The sequence below is a fragment of the Neoarius graeffei genome, chromosome 2, assembly GCF_027579695.1.
Source record: "Neoarius graeffei isolate fNeoGra1 chromosome 2, fNeoGra1.pri, whole genome shotgun sequence".
Taxonomy (NCBI): Eukaryota; Metazoa; Chordata; class Actinopteri; order Siluriformes; family Ariidae; genus Neoarius; species Neoarius graeffei.
In genome coordinates this window covers 57,947,123-57,967,881 of record NC_083570.1, presented here as the reverse complement: position 1 = coordinate 57,967,881, position 20,759 = coordinate 57,947,123, and the positions used below count along the sequence as shown (strand labels likewise).

Here is a 20,759-nt window from a genome sequence, read left to right as displayed (position 1 = left end):
TTTTTTCTACATATACAGCACCTTAGGTGGTTCTTGAATGGCACCACAAAATAAGTGTATATGCTCACATATTGTAGCATTTGATGCAATGTCATTCATATAGCTTAGAATCTTTAATACTGACCATACAGTACCAGTTAAAATTTTGGACACTCCGACTCATAGGTTTTTCTGTATTTTGACTATTTTCTACATTGTAGAACAATACTGAAGACATCAAAACTATGAAATAGCATATGGGACCCTGTAGAACAGGATAAAGCAGCTAGAGATAATGAGATGAGACAAAAAAAGTGTTAAAAAACAAAATATGTTTCACATTTTAGATTCTTCAGCGTAGCCAGCATTTACCTTGATGACACTTTGCACACTATTGGCATTATCTTAACCAGCTTCATGAGGTCGTCACCTGGAATGCTTTTCAATTAACAGGTGCCTTGTCAAAAGTTAATTAGTGCAATTTATTGCCTTCTTAATGTATCTGAGATCCAACAGTAAATAGTAAATAATAACAATACAGTAAATAGCCCTATTCCACAACTGTAGTAATCCATATTATGTCAAGAACCACTCAACTAGGTAAAGAGAAACGACATCCATCATTACTTTAAGACATGAAGTGTCTTTTAATTAAAAACATATATATTCTATTCACATTCACTGGATATGAGCAACCGCGTGCTCTGATTGGCTATTCTATGACTAGGATATCAGCTCATATACTGTGCAGAGAAAAACAAAATGGCGGCGCATGTAGCTGAACCAACCAACGAGAGATAGATATTAACAGCTCAATGAAAAGACATCAAATGAATAATATGTTCACAAAATAACCAGTAGCCATTATCCATAATGATATCTGCTAAAATGTCTTTGACAGTAGAATATTGAAGAACCACTCTATTATTTGAATCATTAATAATAAACACAGAAAAATCTAACAAGGCTTCAGCGCTCCAACTCTGTCCCATTACATACATATTGTGTGTCCCAATCTAGAAATTATATAATTTATTTAAACGACTGATACAGTATATTATAATGCATATTACATTTTGTGCATATTATGTACTACTATAAAATAATTATGCATTTAATTCAAACTATATACATATCTAATTTAATCATTTTCAAGATTTCCCAATTACCAAACATGCACTAAGGCATGGTTCAGGTTAATTGGGACAGCCTTAGAATACAATAAGTGGAGAGAGGAACAATGAAGGGATATAATAGCTGCATAAACAAATGCATGAAACACTCCATGACTATGGTTTATTGATGGACTGTTGGATTTTATGTGCATTACATGCTGTTTTTATGAAACATCTTAATAAGCAGGGAATAAAATAAAGACTTAGGCCTACTTGTGGTTACGCAGAAATGTTTACTTTGCATTGCGCATTGTGTGCATTGTGTTCGTAATAAATTTAGAGATTGATGTTGATGTGTTATACTGCTACGGCAAAAATAAATAAATAAATAAATAAATAAATTTTACTTGCCTCATAGTAGTGATTTTCACTGTGATTATTACTTAATCTGTTCATTCTGAATTTTAGGAAACATTGATTCTAGCTTTGGAAACTAATTAAGATGTTCTAAACCTTGTTATTGCTGTTATTGCTGTAAGACATGAATTTCTGAACATTCCTTATGCCAATACCTTCATCAATTTTACTCAGTCTACTGTGTTCATACAATATTAGAATATGGTGATGAGGAACTTGGATGAGATTTCATCCACTCTAAATTGTAATACTCATTGATTATATGAGTGAGTGAGTGAGTGAGTGAGTGAGTGAGTGAGTGAGTGAGTGAGTGAGTGAGTGAATGAGTGAGGGAGACAGTGAGAGTGAGTGAATGAGGGAGTGAGTGAGGGAGTGAATGAGGGAGTGAGTGAGTTACTGAGAGTGAGTGAGTGAGGGAGTTAGTGAGAGTGAGTGAGTGAGTGAGTGAGTGAGTGAGTGAGTGAGTGAGTGAGTGAGTGAGTGAGTGAGTGAGTGAGTGAGGGAATGAGGGAATGAGTGAGGGAGTTAGTGAGAGTGACTGAGCAAGTGAGAGAGTGAGTAAGGGAGGGGTGAGTGAGTGAGTGAGTGAGTGAGTGAGTGAGTGAGTGAGTGAGTGAGTGTGGGAGTGAGTGAGAGTGAGTAAGGGAGGGGGTGAGTGTGGGAGTGAGTGAGTGAGTGAGTGAGTGAGTGAGTGAGTGAGTGAGTGAGTGAGTGAGGGGGTGAGTGTGGGAGTGAGTGAGAGCGTGAGTAAGGGAGTTAGTGAGTGAGTGTGAGTGAGTTAATGAGAGTGAGTGAGTGAGTGAGTGAGTGAGTGAGTGAGTGAGTGAGTGAGTGAGTGAGACAGTGAGAGTGAGTGAATGAGGGAGTGAGTTACTGAGAGTGAGTGAGAGAGTGAGCAAGGGAGTGAGTGAGTGAGTGAGTGAGTGAGTGAGTGATTGGGTCAGTGAGTGAGTGAGTCAGGAAATGAGCTACAAGGCACTTCTTAGCAAAAAAGAGGACTTATGCATAGTTTGTACCTTTGCTCTTTGGACTTTATTTGTAATTAATGTGGCTCAGGGTGGCACGGTGGTGTAGTGGTTAGCACTGTCGCCTCACAGCAAGAAGGTCCTGGGTTCGAGCCCAGCGGCTGGCGAGGGCCTTTCTGTGTGGCGTTTGCATGTTCTCCCCGTGTCTGCGTGGGTTTCCTCCGGGTACTCCGGTTTCCCCCACAGTCCAAAGACATGCAGGTTAGGCTAATTGGTGGCTCTAAATTGACCGTAGGTGTGAATGTGAGTGTGAATGGTTGTTTGTCTCTGTGTGTCAGCCCTGTGATGACCTGGCGACTTGTCCAGGGTGTACCCCGCCTCTTGCCCATAGTCAGCTGGGATAGGCTCCAGCTTGCCTGCGACCCTGTAGAACAGGATAAGTGGCTACAGATAATGGATGGATGGATGGATGGATGGATGGATAATGTGGCTTACCATTTTCAATGAACTCATTCTGCAGGATGCCATTGAAGTCCCCGCAGAGTCCACATGTTTTATTCACATAGGTTGTGGACATCTCAATCTGGTGATGCAAACAAAGATTATTTTGATTGTTAATATTGTTAATTTTATTGTTATTTTAATTGTTTAATTCTTGAAAACACAAATGTCATATACATTACCAGTCAAAAGTTTGAACACATCTTCTAATTCAATGTTTTTTCTTTATTTGTATTAATTAAAAGACACTTCATGTCTTAAAGTAATGACAGATGTCGTTTCTCTTTACTTAGTTGAGCGCTTCTTGACATAATATGGATTACTGCAGTTGTGGAATAGGGCTATTTACTGTATTGTTATTATTCACTATTTACTGTTTGATCTCAAACATTAAGAAGGCAAGAAATTGTACTAATTAATTTTTGACGAGGCACTTGTTAATTGAAAAGCATTCCAGGTGACTCCCTCAGGAAGATATTATATATATATATATATATATATATATTGCAGTTTTTGTTTACCACACAATTCCATATATGTTCCATATGTTATTTCATAGTTTTGATATCTTCAGTATTGTTCTACAATGTAGAAAATAGTCACAATACAGAAAAAACTATGAACAACTAGGGGTGTCCAAACGATTGATCCTGGACGCACACATTTTTTTTAAGGACATTATTACACTCTCTTAAATTTGTAGGTTAAGTGAGCTCAAGATAAGGTTGCCAAATATGTTGGTTCATTTTTTCTGTATATAACTCACAAAAATAGATGACTAGTAAGATTTGATCTTTAAAGTTTTCCACGTTAAAAAAATTCCCTGTTTGATTAGATCGAGAAATTTAATTTGACATCCTGTTTATTGTTTTCCCTTTGTGTGGAAACACACTTTACATGAACCAAATATTTGCATTTAGACTTTGAGACCATTGATATACTATATATTTTTATATACACATACACTACCTGTTAAATATTTGGACACACTTTCTAATTCCATGTTTTTTCTTTATTTTTATTGATTAATAAAATGGCTTAAAGTAATGATTGACTGTCATTTCTCTTTACTTTTTAAATACAGAACAACTTATGAATGAGTTGGTGTGGCCAAACTTTTGACTGGTGTTGTATACACACATTTTTCTTTTTAAGGACAATAATACAGTGGTACACTGTAGGTTAAGTGAGCTCAAGATAAGGCTGTCAAATATGTTGGTTCATTTTTTCTGTATCTAACTCACAAAAAAAGTTTTCCAGCTGAGCAGATAAGGGATTAAGCTGCCTCTTACTTTCACAACATTAACTTAACTATTGTATGAAATATTATCCCAGTTTTGAAATGTCTTACTGCTGACTTCCTATCAAACCTTTTGCAACTGAAATGAAACTCAAACTGTACCGAGAGAGAGTTGTCTTGATCCCAAAACACTGTCAGTCCTAACTTGGAGCTGATTTTAATGTAATTGGTCACTTTCTCAATCCGAATTCCATAATGATAGCCTGGGATGATCAATCTGTTTAAAAGTGGTTAAGAAAATGTTAAACATCACATAAAGACAGTATGGCTTTGAATTGAGAAATCATGGGAACATGATGCTGGTAAATTCTCAGCATATACACTCATAAGATTTTGCCTGTTTATATTGTCTTTGCAGTGACAAAAGTACTCACACTTCATTGTTGATGGTAAGGTTGCCTTGGTAAAGCATAATTACGATCCCTTCCAGCTTTATGGTAAAAGAGCTCATTTTAGCAAGGCCATCAGTGTATTCCCTCCTCATTTGGATGTTAAAATCAGCGAGGGTGCTGTCACACATGGTGGCAAGTATGTAGTTACAGGTGTAGGGCAGCTGGAAGAAATTACCATCAAATGTATGGAAGTGGAAGTTTCCCCAAGTACTGCAGATCTGTCCATTATGAGCAGCACCTATAAACATTTTCTTTGGGTTAAATTTTACATTGCTTTGGACAATCAGTTGTGGAATTTTGGAAGAAACAGAAATGTTTACCTGCAGCATTGCTAACGATCATCTTCGTTTGTGTCTCCAAAAACACTTAGATGGAAAACAAAATAGAAGGATGATTCAGTTGCTGTATATATTACTGTAACACTGCTCACTGAGGGCTGTATTCAGAATTGCATAGTTACAAATTAATACCCACATAATTATTCAGACCTGAGGTGTGATTATGCACACTTACAGTTGAGGTCAGAAGTTTACATACACTCATCATGGACTTGGATGTCATGACAATATTGGGCTTTCAATGATTAATTACAACTGTTCTTGTTATGTGTCAGAATGATTGTATGACGTATGTCTTTAATAGATAAAAAAAACAAGAATTTAGTGCACAAGTTTTCATTTCTTTTGGATTTTCTGAAATCATGTATGATCAAAAATATACATGCACCCAACTAGATTATTAATTCAGTGGTGCTGAAAGTTCTGAAATGTCTTTTAACCTGCCAAGGCAAAGGCCTCTTAACTTGCTGTTAATGATCATAATTGACTACAGCTTCTTGAGGAAAATGTTATGGTCAGATAAGACAAAGATTGAGTTGTTTGGCCACAATGACCAGAGGTATGTTTGGAGGACAAAAGATGAGGCATTGAACCCCAACAACTGTTAAGCATGGTTAAACAAAGTGGATGGAATACTGAAGAAGGTGGACTATCTCAGAATTCTTCAGCATAACCTCAAACCATCAGCTAGACAATTGAAACTTGAATACAGTTGGGTGGTCCAACAGGACAATGACCTGGTTGTGGAATGGATAAATCAGGATATTATTAAACTTTTGGAATGGCCTTCCCAAAGTCTTGAACTGAATCCTAGCGAAAATATGTGGACTGTGCTTTAAAGTTGTGTCCATGCCAGTAAACCAACAAATTTATTTGAACTCTATTAATTCTATCAAGAAGAGTGGTTAAATATCTAACCAGAATTCTCCCAGAAGCTTTTCCATGGCTACAAAAAGCTTCTGGTCAAAGTGAAACTTGCTAAGGGACACTTAATCAAATATTAAGTGTGCTGCATGTGTAATTTTGTTCTAGTTTTAATTTCAGAAAACCCAAAATAAATTAACACTTGTGCACCAAATTCTTATTTTTTATATTAAAGATGCATGCTGTAAAATTGTTCTTCCCCAGAAAAAGAACAGTTCAATGAAATCATTTAAAGGTCCCCTTGCATCGTGTTTTCATTAATTGTGCAGTGATCTCTAGTATGAATGAATGCCCTGTGAGCCGGTTTTGGCAAAAAAAAAAAAAGCTGTGGTTCTCCTGTTTCAGGCTGTTCTAGTTTGGTGGAGGAGTGGGTGGCGGGAGAACGACAGGATTTCAGCTCTTACTCATTAATATTCATGACATGTAAACGTTTTACCTTTGATTGGCTAACAGCACTGTGACACTACCTCCAGTGGGTCAGAACAAGCGGATGTGGGTGTCTTACTACGGCGAGAGAGAAGGAACAAACCGCGAAAGGAAAAATACCGCGTGCAGACGTCATTGATGTGCGACGCAAGGAAATAAAATAAATTCAACAAATGTTTGGGTTTTTACTGAACAAAAATGAATAAAATGAACAAGTGACTTAAAAAAAGAATGTGGGTACCTTTGTAAAAACTGTTTTGATTGCCTATTATGGTCTCGACATCGATGTTTTGACCAATGGACCTTTTCACGGATACCGCCATTTTGGATTTGGCACGGTGCACTCTGGGACCGTTTGGGGACAAACAAACGCCTGAACCAGGCAGCATGGCAAACTCTTGTGTGGTCTGATAGCATCTTTAGGTCACTCCGGTTGATCAAACGCAGCCACAAAGGACGCCACTTGATAGGACACGAATGCCACTTAAGTTCTTTTACATGATCTTTGATAACTAATCTGAAAAGAAATAAAAACATACAGTGTGGCAAAAAGTATTTAGTCAGCCACCAATTGTGCAAGTTCTCCCACTTAAAAAGATGAGAGAGGCCTGTAATTTTCATCATAGGTACACTTCAACTATGAGAGACAGAATGGGGGAAAGAATCCAGGAAATCACATTGTAGGATTTTTAATGAATTAATTGGTAAATTCCTCGGTAAAATAAGTATTTGGTCACCTACAAACAAGCAAGATTTCTGGCTCTCACAGACCTGTAACAACTTCTTTAAGAGGCTCCTCTGTCCTCCACTCGTTACCTGGATTAATGGCACCTGTTTGAACTCATTATCAGTATAAAAGACACCTGTCCACAACCTCAAACAGTCACACGCCAAACTCCACTATGGCCAAGACCAAAGAGCTGTCAAAGGACACCAGAAACAAAATTGTAGACCTGCACCAGGCTGGGAAGACTGAATCTGCAATAGGTAAGCAGCTTGGTGTGAAGAAATCAACTGTGGGAGCAATTATTAGAAAATGGAAGACATACAAGACCACTGATAATCTCCCTCGATCTGGGGCTCCACGCAAGATCTCACCCCGTGGGGTCAAAATGATCACAAGAACGGTGAGCAAAAATCCCAGAACCACACGGGGGGACCTAGTGAATGACCTGCAGAGAGCTGGGGCCAAAGTAACAAAGGCTACCATCAGTAACACACTACGCCACCAGGGACTCAAATCCTGCAGTGCCAGACGTGTCCCCCTGCTTAAGCCAGTACATGTCCAGGCCCGTTTGAAGTTTGCTAGAGAGCATTTGGATGATCCAGAAGAGGATTGGGAGAATGTCATATGGTCAGATGAAACCAAAATAGAACTTTTTGGTAAAAATTCAATTTGTCGTGTTTGGAGGAGAAAGAATGCTGAGTTGCATCCAAAGAACACCATACCTACTGTGAAGCATGGGGGTGGAAACCTCATGCTTTGGGGCTGTTTTTCTGCAAAGGGACCAGGACGACTGATCCGTGTAAAGGAAAGAATGAATGAGGCCATGTATTGTGAGATTTTGAGTGAAAACCTCCTTCCATCAGCAAGGGCATTGAAGATGAAACGTGGCTGGGTCTTTCAGCATGACAATGATCCCAAACACACCGCCTGGGCAATGAAGGAGTGGCTTCATAAGAAGCATTTCAAGGTCCTGGAGTGGCCTAGCCAGTCTCCAGATCTCAACCCCATAGAAAATCTTTGGAGGGAGTTGAAAGTCCGTGTTGCCCAGCGACAGCCCCAAAACATCACTGCTCTAGAGGAGATCTGCATGGAGGAATGGGCCAAAATACCAGCAACAGTGTGTGAAAACCTTGTGAAGACTTACAGAAAACGTTTGACCTCTGTCATTGCCAACAAAGGGTATATAACAAAGTATTGAGATGAACTTTTGTTATTGACCAAATACTTATTTTCCACCATAATTTGCTAATAAATTCTTTAAAAATCAGACAATGTGATTTTCTGGATTTTTTTTTTCTCATTTTGTCTCTCATAGTTGAAGTGTACCTATGATGAAAATTACAGACCTCTCTCATCTTTTTAAGTGGGAGAACTTGCACAATTGGTGACTGACTAAATACTTTTTTGCCCCACTGTAAATTTCAATATCTTGGCTCAGATCAACATAGCTCAGATATGTGCCACATGTGAAAAAAGATAGGATTATGGGCACACCTGTGTTTACCTGTACTTCCAGGTAAGTGTGTTATCTATGTCTTGATTTAGATCAGATCTATAGGTCTACAGTCTAATAGGATTAATAAACTTAAGATTGATAATAACTTATACATTCACTTATTGTTAACCTATTTTTCAACAAATGAAACAAGCCTAGGTCCTATATTTAAATCACCATTTTTGAAACGAACTCCTGAGGCCTAATGTACAGTAGAGTCTAAACTAAGCAACCTTTATCCGAAAATTTCAACTAAAGGGTAAACCATGGTAATGTCATGTTTATAAAGTCCCCTCTGACCGATGATACTAAAACATTAATAATAATACCATTATAATACTATTATGGCTATAGTCTACACGTAGTATAGTATTGAATCAATTTTGTGCCAAAATGTTCATACAATACTTTTGAAATATAAAAAAAAAACGATAAGTCAAAATTAAAAAAAAAAAGTCAATGTTTTTTAGACTGGCAAACAAATTATTCGTGTAATCGTGCAAAATATCAGTCTATTACTCTTCAGAAACCTTTTATTTTTGTTCCGTGTCTTTCTCAGTTTTGTTTGCCGTAATTTATTTGGGTTGCGATTCCAGCTTTCTCGTTTGCGCTCCCTGACTTTTTGCTTGCAGTTTTGGCACAAACTTCACGTGTGGGTGGGCTGTCCAGGAATGCATTCCCATTGGCTAACTTGTGTTTGACTGACAGCTACGCTCAGCCATTCCCCCGGAAGCTGTTGCAGCCATTTCCTACTCGGATTTTGGCGGACTGTTTGACGAGTGACCGATCCATTGACGGTAAACAAGGATCGAGTGGACTTCAGTGGCGACTATGATATTGAATTAATTCAACAAAGTGTAAGACGGGACAAATGTGCTGTATGTGTTGCAGCAGTGCACATTATGCAGGCGTGTTTAACGTTAGCAAGACAGCTATTATATTGGGTAGTGGAGCTAAGTCTAACATTTGACTTGCCACGAAACACCTGCATAATGTGTCAATGGATCGGTCACTCGTCAAACAGTCCGCCAAAATCCGAGTAGGAAATGGCCGCAACAGCTTCCGGGGGAATGGCTGAGCGTAGCTGTCAGTCAAACACAAGTTAGCCAATGGGAATGCGTTCCTGGACAGCCCGCCCACACGTGAAGTTTGTGCCAAAACTGCAAGCAAAAAGTCAGGGAGCGCAAACGAGAAAGCTGGAATCGCAACCAAAATAAATTACGGCAAACAAAACTGAGAAAGACACGGAACAAAAATAAAAGGTTTCTGAAGAGTAATAGACTGATATTTTGCACAATTACATGAATAATTTGTTTGCCAGTCTAAAAAAATTGACTCTTTTTTTTTTAATTTTGATTTATCATTTTTGTTTGATATTTCAAAAGTATTGTATGAACATTTTGGCACAAAATTGATTCCACAGTATAGTACTATTATATTCATAATATCGCTCACCTGTCCTTATACCGTTGATCATTGTTGCATTTATAAACTGCACATCGATCAACACCACCCATTTCACTCTAGGAGTAAAACACACACTGGCAGGACAAATGAGTACGAGGCTTTTATGACTTAATTACTAACACAACGTCTACAACAAGTTTGCGTAGGCTGACATCTCACATGGGATGCTTTGTTTGTTCCCAAACGGTCCCAGAGTGCACCGCGCCAAATCCAAAATGGCAGTATCCATGAAACTGCTGATAACAATGTAGATAACACGAATTTTACATCACATTCAACGAGATTAAACAAGACTAAAGATGGCGACTTACAAATAATGTGTAAACATCGTTGGAGTTAAAGTTTGAACAGCATGAAGGAACATACCCCAACCCCCCGAAATTAATTAAAAAAAATTCTCAACGGATTTGGCATAATATAAAAAGGTCGTTTTTTACTCAGAAAAAGCAGAAAACTCTCATCCCTGCCTAGCTTGTGACCATGTCATGCATGCTAACGTGGAGAATATGAACATGCTATTTTGGAACAAAAAGTTCATGTTTTACTTAGAGCTGGTGGTTGGTACAGATCCAGGTATTAAAAACAACCTCGAAGCAGAACCACTACTGAAGGCACCGAAGTTTGAAAAGTCACTGTGGTTGAAATGATTAGAACACAGTACTAACGCTGCATTATACTTTGCTGGTGGTGTTCCAAAGATAAATTCCAACCATTTCTTCTTCACCTCTTCTATCTTGGGCAAGAAATGCAACATTGATGTGTTACTGCCACAAATAACACAGGCACGAACTTGTTCAGACATGTTTTCAACTTGCTGATAGGTCCTCTTCATTAGCTACTGACGAGATGGGCTCTGCTCAGTGTAGCCAGATACTGCTGACGTTTTCCAGCCCAAAATATGTTCAAAACCCACCAAAATGCACTTAAAACCACCCAATCTGGCAACACTGGCTCTGCTGTCTCTCCTCGCGCTTAAATCCGACCTTCCTTCCCGTGGGCGGTTGCAAGCCAAGGTGGGCGAGGCCATGAATACTAATTTACGAAGTGACGTAAGATCGTGTGGCTTTTTCTGATCCGCTTGTTTTTCCGACTATTTTCTTTCATAGGCTAATACAGGGAATGGGGGTAGAATTACATTTTCACATGCAGCATGCATATGCAACTCGGAGTGAACTATGGTATTTCAAAAAGAGCCAGTATTAAACGTTTTTGGTGGGAGGGCACCTTTAAAGCCCAATATTGCTATGACATTCATGTTCCTGATGAGTGTATGTAAACTGACCGCAAATGTATGTGCTAGTCTGGATTTGCATGTGCAGGGTTGAGGTTGCCATAAAAAGTAGGCATAGGCATGACTTAAGTGTATTATTCTGGAGCGATATGAAGTCTAATGCCACTGTTTGACACTTTGATCTAACCATAATATGCAGAGCATTTTTTAAGGATTTTCCACTAGGAGACCAAGTGGTCTGGGCAATACAATCACAGGCCCCAGAGTCCATGCGGCTGCACTGCTGCGGCATATTCTGTGATGCAAAATGGTTCACCAATCACCATACAGACAAACACACTACAGTGACTACACAGCTATCAAGAGCAATTACCAAGCACAAATGTTATGTCAAAGACACTCAAAGTTACACAGTAATGACATCGGATTCTGACATCAGCCATCTCAGTAACCAAATTTTAGTTTTGTTTTTCTTAACCAACATGATCTTGTGTGTATATCTTATAACATAGATCTTCATTTCCCTTGTTAAATGTATACTTACATGGTACTTGGTTAATTAATTGCAACTGATTGAACCAAATGATAAGACATAACTTGGTTTAAAATTTGGTCTCCCAGTGAAGCTGGTTTGGCATTGACTAGGAGACCAAATCTGGCCACTGGGAGACCATTTGGTCTCCCGTCATGCTGAAATTCATGTTTTGTGCTGTACTTACACTGAAATAACTACGGAATATCAATGGAGGCTAATATTAGAGGACAATATTAAATACATAAATGAAACTATAAATTAACTTATAGTATTTTCCATATAACATCTCTGAAATTTTTTTCCTCATTCAGGAGATCAGACAAGACGGTATCTTAACTGAAGGCATTGCTTATCTTAAGGAAATTTTAAGTGGGTAAAATTCTGAACTATAATTATAGGCGATAACTGTTCATGCTTTCTGGATGTAATTCATCCAGAAAGCATGAGCACATACTCAAACAATAATATGTGCTGGATAAAGTGGTATTTTATAAAACACTGAATGACGAGTTGGAAGCCTCATGTGTAGTGAATAATGTGATAATTACAACTAGAATGCATTCAAAAATACTGTATTTTAACACCTAGACTCTATACTCAACTCTTTATGAGATGTTAATTTGAATGCTTGCCATCTCCTCATTTATATACTGCAGTATCATATTTTTTGTCTATTTCTTTTTGTTTATTTTTTAAAGTATTGATTTATGTGACATCCTTTGGTTATATCCTTAAAAAAAAAAAACATGATCTGCATTTTCAATTAACATTTTCTATCCTCTGATATTTTTTTCAATCCCAAAAGCCCATTATATCAAAAGTTAAGTAATAGAATCAATCTTATCTACTGTATATTAATACAATTATATGATATACTGTACATTGAACTGCATACCTGGTATCATTGTCGGTGTCATCATTTCTATTTCAGGAGGCACAGGAGGTTCCAGAAGAAGAATGATTTAAAAAAATACATAATCGTTAAACCCCAAATGACTAAATACACTGATATGTTAACAATTGCCTCTGCATACAGACAGGAAAAAGAAACCAAACAGAAAAATATATACTAAATACGTTACACTGAAATATACATAATACAGTTGATTTCTTTGCTTTCAGAAGTGTAGGATCCTTTTCAACCCTAAAGAAGGAAGCACTGCTCGTGGCACATGGCAAATTTTATTCTAACCAGAAATGATTGTTTCAATCAGGCATAACAGAAATTATAACAGTGGAAAGCCATAGTTAAATTCTACATAACCTTTCCAACCTGTTTGTTGCGTTGACTGTAGTCCAGTTATTATTGTTAGCCAACTCAAAAGCCATAATTGTGACATCTTTGCACATCCCATAGATGCCAGGCCACTGCTGTAAAACGCTGCTCAACCCCCTCTCAGTCGTACTTCTGCAGGAAAATGGCTTTTATGCACCATACTGATCTGGTTGAATGCTGATGAGGGTGGAGTAACAGCTAACATTGTAATTACTTATCCAGTCAGTATATAAAAATAAATATTTACCATATACAAGTTTGTGTTTGATATCAAACATGGTTTAAGTAAACTTTCATCAAACTATGCCTGAGTGATAAACGTTTTACTTAACACAAGATGGTGCACGAATCACTCTCTTATACAAAAACAGGTATGCAAGTTTGTTTCTAAAGAAGAAGTACTGATCTATAATAAAACTTCCTTTTCTTTGTATACTTTTTAAAGAGGAAAGAAAATGGCTTTTAAACACAATATGATCACAGTGTTTAAATGATGTCTCTATCAAAGAGTTGTTGACTAGGCAAGCAAAGTCTTTAACTCCTTGCAATGTACACTCACTGGCCACTTTATTAGGAACACCCATCCACCTGCTGTTTTTATGCAGTTCTCTAATCAGCCAATCCCTTGACAGCAGCACAATGCATAAAATCATGCAGATACAAATCAAGAGCTTCAGTTAATGTTCACTTCAAACATATCAATGGGAAAACTTGTGATCTCTGTGACTTTCACTGTGGCGTGGGTGTTGGTGCCAGATGGACTGGTTTGAGTATTTCAGAAAGTGATGATCTCCTGGGGTTTTCACACACAACAGTCTCTAGAGTTTACACAGAATGGTGTGAAAAACAAAAAACACTGAGTGAGTGACAGTTCTATGGGTGGAAACACCTTGTTGATAAGAGAGGTCAGAGGAAAATGGCCAGACGGGTTCAAGCTGCCAGGAAGGATATCGCAACTCAGAGAACTGTCTCTGATATGTTTGCTGGGTTTGGTTTTGTTCTAAGTATTGGTTTCCAATGCATATGCTATTGGTATTTGTGTTTACAACCAAGGTAAATTTTGTGTGTGTGTGTGTGTGTGTGTGTGTGTGTGTGTGTGTGTGTGTGTGTGTGTATGGTGATGACAAGTTGCAGGGCTTAGGGTGGGAAGTCTATATGTGTGTATTTTGATTAAGAAACAATAAAAAAATGTTAATCATAAAAAAATGTCTTTTGGTTTTATTGAGGCTTTTACTTTACCATTTCTGGTTGGTACATTTATTCATTTGCTCACACTGTGTGAATTATTTTAAATATAACTTATTTGGTGATCATTCACATCTGTCAACTAAATATGACTAAGTGCTATTATTGTGATATAAATATGTAAATATCAGTGTATAGCAATGCATTTTGGTCGTAATATAAGAATTAGTGGCTCAATGGTAGAATTATTGCCTCCATGAAGGAGGCCTGAGTTAATTTCCTTGTCAATATACAACTCTGTTTGGGGGAAGTGGAGCTCAGAGGTTAAGGCACTTGACTACTGATCTGAAGATTGTGCTTAGTTGTTTCTATTTAATTGCATAGATAAACATGCAGGGCGGCACGGTGGTGTAGTGGTTAGTGCTGTCGCCTCACAGCAAGAAGGTCCGGGTTCGAGCCCCGTGGCCGGCGGGCGAGGGCCTTTCTGTGTGGAGTTTGCATGTTCTCCCCATGTCCGCGTGGGTTTCCTCCAGGCGCTCCGGTTTCCCCCACAGTCCAAAGACATGCAGGTTAGATTAACTGGTGACTCTAAATTGACCGTAGGTGTGAATGTGAGTGTGAATGGTTGTCTGTGTCTATGTGTCAGCCCTGTGATGACCTGGCGACTTGTCCAGGGTGTACCCTGCCTTTCGCCTGTAGTCAGCTGGGATAGGCTCCAGCTTGCCTGTGACCCTGTAGAACAGGATAAAGCAGTTAGAGATGATGAGATGAGATAAACATGCATTTTATAAAAGTATAAGTCCAGTAAATGCAGTACAGTACCCCTTTTCTTAAAAAAAGAAGTATGCACTGTAGAAACAGAGTAAGACTTAAAGCTGATGGAAACACTGGGATTATTATTAGTATTACTTTTGCTTGTGTAACAGAGTTAAAAATGCACTTTATTAAATATTATTTCCAATTTGTATTTGTAAGTTTTATTTATCATTTTATGATTATTTTGAGTATTTATGAATTTTATCTCTATGAGTTATTTTCATTTACCATTATTTTATAAATTTTCCCTGTGTTAATTACCCTCCTGCACTCTGCCCTTTTCGTTCCTCCTGGGCTTCTGTAGCCCCACCCCTCTGCCCTCACAGTCCTGTTGTGTTCTGCTGAGGGAGCAGAGGTGTAGGAAGGAAGAGACAGAAGATTTATAATCTATGTTGATGTCTTATGCAGGGAGAAAATAAATACAGGAAAGCAGCATCTCGAGTCCTCTTCCTTCATGCCCAAACACACACCCGTTACACTTGTAATGGAAAGATTTGTCACCTCATCTTTGCCAGTGCTGCTGAGACGAAACTCTGAAAATGTATCCAGAATTGCTGGACTTTTGGTTCTTGTAGTAAGGCTTTTGGTTCTTATAGTAAGACTTTTGGTTCTTGTGGTTCCAAAACCTGTTTCGGGAACCCTTGACATGAGGCAAGAATACATTGTCAAAGGGATACGAGTCCATTGCATGGCACCAAGCACATGCACATTCACACCGAGGGACAACTTATTGCAGCCAACATGCATGTTTCTGGGGAAATTAGAGGAAACTCAAACAAACACAGAGAGAAGATGCCAAACCCAACATGTGACTGCAATGCTATGGTACGTCACCATGCCACCAAGAAAGATATATATATATATATATATATATATATATGGCGGCACGGTGGTGTAGTGGTTAGCGCTGTCGCCTCACAGCAAGAAGGTCCTGGGTTCGAGCCCCGGGGCCGGCGAGGGCCTTTCTGTGTGGAGTTTGCATGTTCTCCCCGTGTCCGCGTGGGTTTCCTCCGGGTGCTCCGGTTTCCCCCACAGTCCAAAGACATGCAGGTTAGGTTAACTGGTGACTCTAAATTGACCGTAGGTGTGAATGTGAGTGTGAATGGTTGTCTGTGTCTATGTGTCAGCCCTGTGATGACCTGGCGACTTGTCCAGGGTGTACCCCGCCTTTCGCCCGTAGTCAGCTGGGATAGGCTCCAGCTTGCCTGCGACCCTGTAGAAGGATAAAGCGGCTAGAGATAATGTGATGTGTGATGTGATATATATATATATATATATATATATAAAACTCATGCCAAATCAATTATGCGGATGATGAAGAAGAGGACTTTCAAAGTGGATCACTCAAGGCCCGGGTTAACAACAACCTCCACTGGAACTGTTTCCCAGCAGGGTACGAGTGGAAACTGTGCTACTGGTGGGAAAAGGAAGAGAAAGAGAGGTGGAAAGAGAATTCAGAAGGAATGTGAGCATAGAAAGAGGTAAAGAGAGTCTCAGAGGTAAAGAGAATGAGTGACAGAGTGATGAGTGTGAAGTTGGAAATTGAAGGGGTGATGAAGAACATTGTCAGCACATATCGCTTCTTGGTCTTTTGGCTAAGATCAAGTATAGTATCTGTTCTTATCAGTTGGGCAGCACAGTGGTGTAGTGGTGAGCACGGTTGCCTCACAGCAAGAAGGTTCTAGGTTCTAACCCAGCGGCCGGCGAGGGCCTTTCTGTGCGGAGTTTGCATGTTCTCCCAGTGTCCGCGTGGGTTTCCTCTGGGTGCTCCGGTTTCCCCCACAGTCCAAAGACATGTAGTTAGGTTAATGTGGGACGGCCTTGGGCTGAGCGAGGCACCTAACTCCCAACTGTTAGCATGGAGTAACTCTGGTGCTGTTAGCATGGCTGCCCACTGTTCTGGGTATGTATGTGTGCTCATTGCTTGCATGCGTGTGTTCACTGCTTCAGATGGGTTAACTGCAGAGAGAAAATTTCACAAGTGTGTGATGAATAAAGTTGTTCTTTCTTTCTTTCTTTCTTTCTTTCTTTCTTTCTTTCTTTCTTTCTTTCTTTCTTTTCTTCATATGCCCCTCAAGTGGGGTGCAAAATGGAGGAGAAAGAATTCTGGAGTGAGTTCAATGAAGTGTTGTACTATCTTCCTTACCTAGAAAAAGAACCATGAAATCACTGAAAACCTGTGTGGCAGCAGGGGTGTGGTCAAGCATCGGTCTGTGACCGGAGGGCAGAGTCAGGGAAGGTAAGTGACAGAATCACTGCACCTGAGGTCTATTAACATGTGTTTGTGTGTCTTCCCCAGTGACCGCACCCTATTTAAAGAGAGAGCGAGAGCAGAGGGAGAACTCTCTCCCCAACCAGACGACTTGTGTGTGTGCGTGCGTGCATGTGTGGCTGGGAGAGTGTTCAAGCTGAAAGCTGAAAATAAAAAGAGTTTTTGAACTTAATTCTGGCCTGCCGTCATTCTGTGCTCCTCCCACTCATATGAACTGCCACAGTGGTGCTGAAACCCGGGACGGAGCACAGGAAAAGAACAGCCCTATGGAGTCCTCCCCCTTTGCAGACCTGGTCCATGCCCTCGCCACGGCCCAGCAGGGCCAGCTCCAGGCGCTAGTCGCCCTCCGGAAGGAGCAAGAGCACCGGTTTGAGGCCCTGGTGTTGGCGCAGCAGGAAGATCGACAGGCGTTCCGGCACCTCCTCGCGTCGGCGGGGTCCACCACCTCCATCGCCGCGGGCCCTTCTCCCCGCACCCTAACTAAGATGGGCCCGAATGATGACCCCGAGGCCTTCCTCACACTCTTCGAGCAGGCAGCAGATGCCTCGGGCTGGCCGGTGGAACAGCGCGTGGCGTGCCTCCTCCCCCTGCTAACAGGCGAGGCGCAGCTGGCCACGCTACCGCTCCCCGCCGACCGCCGGCTGGTCTATGCGGACCTTCGCCGGGCCGTCCTCCAGCGGGTGGGGCGCACCCCTGAACAGCAGCGACAGCACTTCCGCGCTCTGTGCCTGGAGGAAGTTGGCCGGCCATTCGCGTTTGGCCAGCAGCTCCGGGACGCCTGCTGGCGGTGGTTGAGGGCCGACAACCGCGATGCTGAGGGAATCATCGATCAGGTCGTACTGGAGCAGTTCATCGCCCGCCTACCAGAGGGGACCGCGGAGTGGGTCCAGTGCCACCGCCCGGCGTCGCTGGATCAGGCCATTGAGCTGGCGGAGGACCATTTGGCGGCTGTTCTGATGGCAGGACAGCGGACATCCTCTTCTTCCCTCTCCTCTCTCTCTCTCTCCCCCTCTCCTCCTGTGTCTCGTCCTCACCCCATTCCCCCACTGCGGAGATGGGGGCAGGCCCCATCCCAGCCGGCCCGTCGAACCCACGGTGCCCTCCCATTTTTCCCTTCTGTGTCTGTCTCTTCCCCACCTCAGGTGAGTGAGCCCCAGAATGCCGGTGCAGAGAGGAAGCCCAGGCCGGTTTGCTGGTGCTGCGGGGAGCCAGGCCACCTCCAACAGCAGTGCTTGGCAGTGGAAGTGGGCGCAGTGGTTCGGATCCCCAATGCGCCAGGAGCCGCCCTTGATCGGGCTGGAGCGTATCGCATACCGGTGGTATCCAAGGGGATACATATCAGGCATTGGTGGACTCTGGCTGTAATCAGACCTCAATTCACCAAAGCCTGGTGCAAGATGAGGCATTGGGGGGAGCACAGGGGGTGAAAGTGTTGTGTGTGCACGGGAATGTTCACAGCTACCCTTTAGTGTCGGTCCACATTCTTTTCTGAGGGGAAAAATTTAGAGTAAAGGCGGCGGTTAATCCTCGCCTCACCCACTTGATAATTTTGGGGACTGATTGGCCGGGATTCGGGGAGTTAATGAGCCATTTCGTGAAGAGTGGGTCCTGCCGTAGTTCAGCAGGGGGAGGTCCCGGTGTGGCATTGGCGGGAGCAGCTGTCACAGAGCCGTCTACGTCATCTCCGTGTCAGAGTGAGGAGCAGCAGGCTCCTCCTCCCTCTCTCGGGGAATCCCTCGCGGATTTCCCGTTAGAGCAGTCGTGAGACGAGACTCTGCGGCATGCGTTTGACCAAATGAGAGTAATCGATGGTCAAACGCTCCAGCCAAACGCCACCCCATCCTTCCCCTATTTTTCTATTATGAAGGATAAATTATACAGAGTGACGCAGGACACTCAGACTAAAGAGCAAGTCAAGCAGCTTTTGATTCCAAAGAGCCGCCGGGAATTGGTATTCCAGGCGGCTCACTTTAATCCCATGGCTGGACACTTAGGGCAGGATAAGACACTAGCCCGAACAATGGCCCGGTTCTATTGGCTAGGGATTCGCGGCGATGTCCGTAGGTGGTGTACGGCGTGCCGTGAATGCCAGTTAGTAAATCCAGCGGCCATTCCAAAAGCGCCTTTGCGCCCTCTCCCATTAATCGAGACCCTGTTCGAAAGAATTGGGATGGATCTCGTCGGGCCATTAGATCGGTCAACATGAGGGTACCGCTTTATTTTAATTCTGGTGGACTATGCAACGCGATACCCAGAAGCAGTGCCTCTTCGCAATATCTCAGCACCCAATATTGCGAAAGCGCTCTTCCGCGTCATCTCCCGAGTTGGAATCCCAAAAGAGATTCTGACTGACCAAGGCACCTCATTTATGTCACGTACACTGAACGAACTCTATGGGTTATTCAGAATTAAGCTGATCACACCAGCGTTTTTCATCCACAAACAGACTGTTTAGTTGAACGGTTCAATCGCACCCTCAAAAATATAATTAAAAAAATTCGTAACCGAGGTCGCATGTAATTGGGATAAATGGCTCGAACCCTTGTTATTTGCAGTGCGAAAGGTCCCCCAAGCCTCCACGGGGTTCTCCCCATTCGAATTGTTATATGGGCGTAAGCCGCGCGGCATTCTAGATGTGCTGCGAGAAAATTGGGAGGAGGGACCTTCACCAAGTAAAAATGAAATTCAATATGTTATTGACCTGAGCGCAAAACTCCACACACTCACACACCTAACCCAGGAGAATTTGCGGCAGGCCCAAGAACGGCAAACCCGCCTGTACGACAGGGGTATGTGCCTTAGGGAGTTTGCACTGGGAGATAAAGTACTCGTACTGTTGCCCACATTGAGCTCCAAATTGATCACCAAGTGGCAAGGACCCTTTGAGGTCACACGGCGAGTCGGGGACGTTGACTATGAGGTGAGGCGAATGGACAGGGGTGGGGCGCCACCTCAATCTGCTCAAACTCTGGAACGAGGAGGTCCCCGTGGCGTTGGTGTCGGTGGTTCCGGAGAATGCGGAGCTGGGGCCGGAGGTTCAAAAGGGAGCATTGGCATCGCGTACCTCTCCGGACAGAACAATGCAACAAGGGTAACTCTTCAAGTTCATGCAAGAGGACCTCTCTGTAGGATCTCTCCATCTGTCAGTTCGCCAATCTAATATATATTATATAATATTATGAGTTCAATGAAGTGGTTGAAAGGATACCAAAAAAAGGAAAGAGTGGTGATTGAAGCAGACCTAAATGGATATGTTGGAGAAGGGAACAGGGGTGATGAGGAGGTGATGGGTAGGTACAGAGTGAAGCAGAGAAATGTGGAAGGGCAGATGGTGGTGGATTTTGCAAAGAGGATGTAAATGGCTGTAGTGAATACATACTTTAAGAAGAAAGAAGAGC

The 20,759-nt window shown here is 41.7% G+C and overlaps 1 protein-coding gene and 1 pseudogene across 1 annotated transcript in view; one reads left to right on the top strand and one right to left on the bottom strand.

The window, feature by feature from the left end:
* Window positions 1–13,199, bottom strand: part of LOC132881722 (mucin-2-like) — a 75,203-nt gene extending 62,004 nt beyond the window's left edge. The window contains exons 1-6 of the mRNA XM_060914520.1: window positions 13,086–13,199; window positions 12,708–12,734; window positions 4,990–5,034; window positions 4,652–4,907; window positions 4,380–4,494; window positions 2,972–3,059 (exon numbers count right to left, since the gene is read on the bottom strand). Coding sequence (XP_060770503.1) covers window positions 2,972–3,059; window positions 4,380–4,494; window positions 4,652–4,907; window positions 4,990–5,034; window positions 12,708–12,734; window positions 13,086–13,167 — 613 coding nt within the window. The 5' untranslated portion in view covers window positions 13,168–13,199. The remainder of the gene's footprint in view (window positions 1–2,971; window positions 3,060–4,379; window positions 4,495–4,651; window positions 4,908–4,989; window positions 5,035–12,707; window positions 12,735–13,085) is intronic.
* A 3,465-nt stretch (window positions 13,200–16,664) lies between these two features.
* LOC132882293 (U2 spliceosomal RNA) lies at window positions 16,665–16,787 on the top strand (annotated as a pseudogene).
* Window positions 16,788–20,759: the final 3,972 nt, after the last annotated feature.